Source organism: Calidris pugnax, unplaced genomic scaffold (genome assembly GCF_001431845.1).
Source record: "Calidris pugnax isolate Ruff unplaced genomic scaffold, ASM143184v1 scaffold11, whole genome shotgun sequence".
Classification (NCBI taxonomy): Eukaryota; Metazoa; Chordata; class Aves; order Charadriiformes; family Scolopacidae; genus Calidris; species Calidris pugnax.
This window is the reverse complement of record NW_015090803.1, coordinates 1,678,695-1,684,694: the sequence shown is the minus strand read 5'-3', so window position 1 is coordinate 1,684,694 and position 6,000 is coordinate 1,678,695. Positions and strand designations below refer to the sequence as shown.

General features: G+C 36.5%; 1 protein-coding gene across 1 annotated transcript in view; it reads right to left on the bottom strand.

Moving 5' to 3' along the window:
* Positions 1–974: 974 nt before the first annotated feature.
* The window catches only part of ABHD5 (abhydrolase domain containing 5), a 30,797-nt gene continuing 25,771 nt past the window's right edge, over positions 975–6,000 (bottom strand). The window contains exon 7 of the mRNA XM_014937851.1: positions 975–4,088. Coding sequence (XP_014793337.1) covers positions 3,999–4,088 — 90 coding nt within the window. The 3' untranslated portion in view covers positions 975–3,998. The remainder of the gene's footprint in view (positions 4,089–6,000) is intronic.

Genomic DNA, 6,000 nt, shown 5'->3' with positions numbered 1-6,000 from the left:
CTAGCCCAGACCTTCACACCTACCCCAGCCATGCCACCCGGGTTCTTCTCTTCTTGTTCACCAGCCCTTGCCCTCTCTATGCCCCAGGTACCCCATAGCCTTTCCCTCATGCTTTCCCTTATTTTCACTGAGAGCTGAACCAGACTGCCCTGCTCTTCAGCTGAATTTTGCTGGTTTCAGCTGTCATTCACTTCCAGCTTTTACTGCTCCTCATGGTGTATGTTGTCATTCCAGTTACGTACCTTTGCTCTATCCATCCATCCATCACCTGCCTGAAAACCTGAAGTCTCCAACCATTTTCATCTACTGCCACCAATACCAGAAAGCAGTTGCTGCACACACCCATGTCCCAATCTGGTCTCCCTAGTCCCACTAACACAGTCTCTCCAGTTACCTTCAGTGACTCACCCTTTGACAAATTTCCCTTGTGATTCCTACAAAATAAATCCCCAGGTGATGGCTTCTGGCAACTTGGGTGCACCGCCATGGTTAAACACCACAGGATGGGCTGAAGGTGAACCGGCCAATGTTAACAGAACCCAACAAAACGACAGAGCTGGAGAAGCCCCAAGAAACCACCCACTTAACCACCAGTTGACTAATAGCCTTAGGCTTCTGGAGACTCACTTTTTAATGAACGCTAGCAAAATAGGCAATCCTGAGCACCTCTGCCCACACATCGGTTCCAGATGGTTTTATTGTATTTAATCTTGTCTTACTCTCAGTCAAAAAGCTGAATAACTGTGATCTAGAAGGGCTGGGAATGTGACGAACCACAACGGACCACAGAGAGCATTTCAGACAGAGACTGTCACATCAGTTCAGCACAAACAATTGTAGCAATCTTAAAAAGATATGGTTTAAAAAGAAATGCCAGCGTTGTTCTGTTTGGACCCATTTTTCCAAGCTCAGCACCTACAAGTTCACATTCTCCATTTACTTTTCACAATCAGATACAAACGGGGACTTTCTTGTGATGGTTGAGAATGTTTTATTATAGAGTCTTATCAATAAATTACTTCTCTGGAAATCAGTTTTTCAGAACTAAAATCTAATCTGGCAGGGTTCAATAAGTAACAAGATGAACTGAGCCATGCAAACAAAATATTACTAAGTTACTTTAATAAAATTTTATCACAACAACCTCAGGAAGAAGAGTGTGTCCTGGAGACTTAGACAGTTAATCTTGGATTTTATTAATATTTTGGATTCTTTTTGTTATGCCCTAGCCTCTGGTACAAAGCTGTCTTCATTTTGATGCTAGAACGGGACAGATCTTTGGGTGCGTTTATGCCTGTGATTCTTGTCTTATTTTATAGCTCTATAATAAAAATGGCACCATCACTTTTCAGTGCTTGCTGAGGTACATTTAAGCAACTGGTCACTGCACTGAAACAGGACTTCTGGAGAAACTGAGCTTATTCCTCAACAGTAATCGCTCACAAAAGCTCTAGCTCCCAAGTGTTTCAGTGTGTCATTCATTTTCTGTTCAGCACCTCATATTATGTTTATTAAAGTAACTTTATTGGGTTATGTTGCACACAATAGGATATTCAAAATTCCATCTTGACCTTCACAGCAGTATCTAATACTGCCTGGAAGACAACCAACAAACATTTTCCTTGTATATACAATCAGCATTCTGAGCTTGCAGCTACTTGTTGACAAATGCTTACCAGTTTCAGTTAAATACAAGAAAACCTAACAATATTGAGACAGTTGAAAATAAGCATTGCCGTATTTATAATGTATTTTGGGTGGTTTAGCTTACCTTATTAATTAGTTTTGATTTCCAGGGCTTAATTACACACAATTTTTACAAAAGCAACATAATGTCTTAATATTAATCAAACATAACATTTAAGATTTTTTTTTATTGTGCAAAACTTAAGCAATAAGTCTTATTAGTACAACAAGCTGAAAAAGCAAGGGATATTTAAAACAATATTCACATCCAGTGTGCAATTTTTATCCCTACTTCCATCTTCTTGATGTGGAATCTAGAATTCCCATCAGTAAGTGCTATCTGAAAATACCAATAGTTTGTTTCACCCTTTGTCATTTGGAGGAGACTCAGAATATATTTTGCATTAGGTTTTAACAGATAATTAAAATAGCTGTTTAAGTTGATAAATACAAATCAGACACAGAAAAGGGTGGAAAAATACATACTGAATGCATCCACCTAAATGGTGGTATGACTGATAATTTATAGCTTATATTAAAAAATATAATTCATATTCTGATTTTCCATTTTGAAAGATTTTAGGAAATAACCCAAAATTTTGTTGAAAAATTCTGGCATCTGCTAATTGAAAAAGCAATTTAATTCAATAGTTACTTTTAATTAAAATCTTTATCTTGTTAGATATCAAGTGCTACCAGTCAAGGCAGTCACAAAGACTGTTTGATGTTTACATAGCACCATACAGATAAGTATCTCCTTCAGAAAGAGAGAGATTATGTTTAACTGGGAAAATAATCAGAGTATTACCTGAATATTTTAGGTATTTTTGCCTTCCATATCATAAATACATGTAACAATTCCTTAATTGGAGAAAAAAATGCACAGAATTCCATTCAAGCTTTAGGTCGGTGCTATCATTAATTCAAATTATCTATGTATAAAAGTATCAAGAACTCTTCAGTAGTCAATTTAATATTCAAAAGCAGATCAATAGTTTTATGTAAACCTGTTAAAAAAAATCACCACATAATTTGGCTTTAAAGTGACAAAGTATTTTGCTTAATATAATTTACAAAGCATCTGAAAAACTAATGTCAAACTACGATTGCAAAAAGATGCAGAGACCGGATTATCTCTGATACTGAAATACTCAATTAAAATATATTATTATATAAAGAATCTCTAAGAAATATTAATTATAATTTGTTACAGTGGTATTGTTCATTCCAGTAATAATCCTTCCTATAAGGAGGCTGCATGTTAACTGAAATACACTAACCTGTTGTAGTTCCCAATTAGAGAACATCAATATCCTCCCTCTGCCTCTCCTCTGCCCTGAATTTACTAAAAAGTGGATTAGGTTTTCTAATTAAAGAAAAAGGGACTTATGCTCACTATCCAGATGGCCATTCCCTAGCCCTAATCAAAATCAACTTATCTACGATTGTTAGGTTTAGGCTAGTAACAAATCTTGCAGTAAAGTGTTAAAAATAGATGGAGTAACTAACAAGCCAATTTATGTCTTTTAAATCACTGACATCTACATATCAAAATATCTATGGAAGCACAAGTGCTGGTGACATCATTGACTCTTACAAACTGAGCCTTCCGTAAAAGTTGCACAGATGGAAAAAGATGCCTTGAGATAAACAGAAATAAAATCCAACAGAAGAAAGATTTCCTAATATTGAGCCCAGATTTCTTACAAACTAACACACATATTTCAGTGACAGACACTGCTCATTGTTTTGGCCCTGTCCCTCTCCCAAAATCAGCTTCATAAGCTGTTATCACGCCAATAAAAAAAAAAAATAAAATACACCCCCTTAAAATATTGTCTATGGAGTTCTGAATTCCAAAAATAAAATGAATGAGCATTTTCACATTCTTGCTATGAAACATCAACTAAAAATTATGAATGTTTATAAAGAAACCAAATTGCATTTCATACACTGTATCTGTATCGATAGTTTTCTGTGTTGGAGGAGAATTTAGCATCTTTAGAAGTTCAGCATGTGCAAAATTCAATTACTTTTTGAAAAAAATTCCAGTTTAAAAAGTTGTAATTTCATATATGACAGGCCAATAATCTAAAGTCCAATCTCAAACAAAGCTGTACAAAGTTTGCTTCAAACCTCCCTACACCCCCACAAAAAAGGCACTAAGTGGTTTAAGTGTGCAAATGGCTTCTTAGAAGAAACAGTGTGCAAACAGAGCCTGTTCCATTAGCTCCGCATTCTTTAGTGATTTCCTAGAGAGCACTGGTATCAAACGCTATCTACGGTACGACTTGCTAACGAAGAGAAGACAGTCAGTCCACGGAATCACAGATATCTTTCACTTTCTGATTGAAGTCTTCGGGTTGATCAGCGTACACATAATGACCTGCACCAAGGATGGCCTGGAGGATAAAGGTGAAGAAACAGGTCAAAAAAAATCACAAGAATGTAATAAACAAATTAATAAATACCGGTATTTATGAAGAACCTGACTTTTACACATTACCTACTTGATACTTCATGACTCAAAAAGATAAATCTCAGCACTGGACACCCAGCCTGTGTTAGTGCAGTGAGCACAAACGCTGCCAGGGGGTGGTATTATACAGCCTAAAAAGGGTTGCAAACATCAGAAAAGCTTGTTCCACCTGTTGAAGGAACTGTGCTACACAGGAAAAGAGGGTAAAACTACTGATTATGCAACTGCACACCCCGTTGAAATAAAACCCCACCATTCAAGCCGACACAAGTCGCAGCAAAACAAACTTGGGAGAACACGCTTTACATATCACACGTCTGATTCATCTTCATCCCCTTCGTTCTCCACTCAGATAGTTCTGCCAGGTCGTTCTTCAGTTATATAAGCATTTGCATTAGAGAGAACATAAAATCATTTGTGTTCTCTTATTATAAAAACTATATGGAAGAGACGAAAGAAGGTACTAGGATAAATGATTAAGAACTCAGAAGCTTAAATTGCTGGGGATTCTCTAGACTTGTGGAAGCGAACTTCAATCCTCCAAATTGACAACTACTATGTTCAGCAGGGACAGGTAAAATTCATATAATGCAATACATGGGGGGAAACCCCACGTTTGTCACCTAGTTATTTCACAGTAACTATGTAACAAACTTAAGGGCTTAAATAACCAGGCACAGGGTGGTTACTTATTTCTGTAATTCATCATTCCCTGCCAAAACTGGTGCCAAGTCATCACCATAGTGTAGAGCAAAGGTACTTGACCTATTTTCTTTTCATTTTATAATCAGTCCAAGATTAATTTGTATTTAAATCTATTTTTCCCCTCCCTCCACTGAAACACTCTTAAGTCTCTAACTGAAGCCCAGAAAAGTATAGTGATGTTACTCTGTTAAAAAAACTCACAAAGTCGAAGTAAAAATTAATTTGAAACAACACCACATAATAAAAGACCAGAACTGCTGTGTGTTTTGCCAAAGATGGTGCTGCCAGTCCATGTCTCAGCCTCATGAGAATCCCTTCCCTCCTTTGATGTCCCTGTAACTTGTACCACACCAATTTACCTTTTAGAATCTGGATTTGACTTCACAAAATTTTAACCTGGAATACAACAAAGTTTTCCACAGTCCCTTCTAAAAGCCACTGACCAGACTGGAAAAATCTGCCTGAATGGTATAAGCTTATCCCAGCAATCTGTTGTACACTGCTTAAGTGTGACTTTTTGTTTCAACTTTCTCTCTTGTTAAGCAGTTAAGTGACACTTTCAGGCTGGATGTCAACATTTATAAAATATATTCGTGCTCTTTAAGACATGTAAAGAGTTCCATAACAATGTCTTTTCTCCGAGTTCAAGCTCTGATGTCAGCTATATCAAGATAGTAAAATTTTATTTGAATGACTTGGTGCAATATAGTATCGGCATCACATACTATACACTTCTGTCCAGATAGATCTAAACATCAGTAAGAAGACAGTTGGTGTATTCAAATATTTTATCACCTCACAGCACTGTAACATATATGCATATTCAATTATCACGGCTGACTGATGTGACAATGCATGAAGATTACTTTTAAATTTGTTTGGTTTTACAGAAATCAACCAAAAAAAATGCAGTGTGCACACTCGCATCAAGTTGTGGGTACACACATTTTAAATTATAATGCCATATCTCTGAACAGGAATGTATTAGCTAGGAAGACAACATTAGGTACTTTTTTAATGACTTAAAGATGCTTACAAGAACCTAAGCATCAGGTACAAACCACTCTTATCAGAGAAACCAAAGCATTATACAGAAAGATTAGAAGAGTTTATGAGAGCCTCCTCGCTAT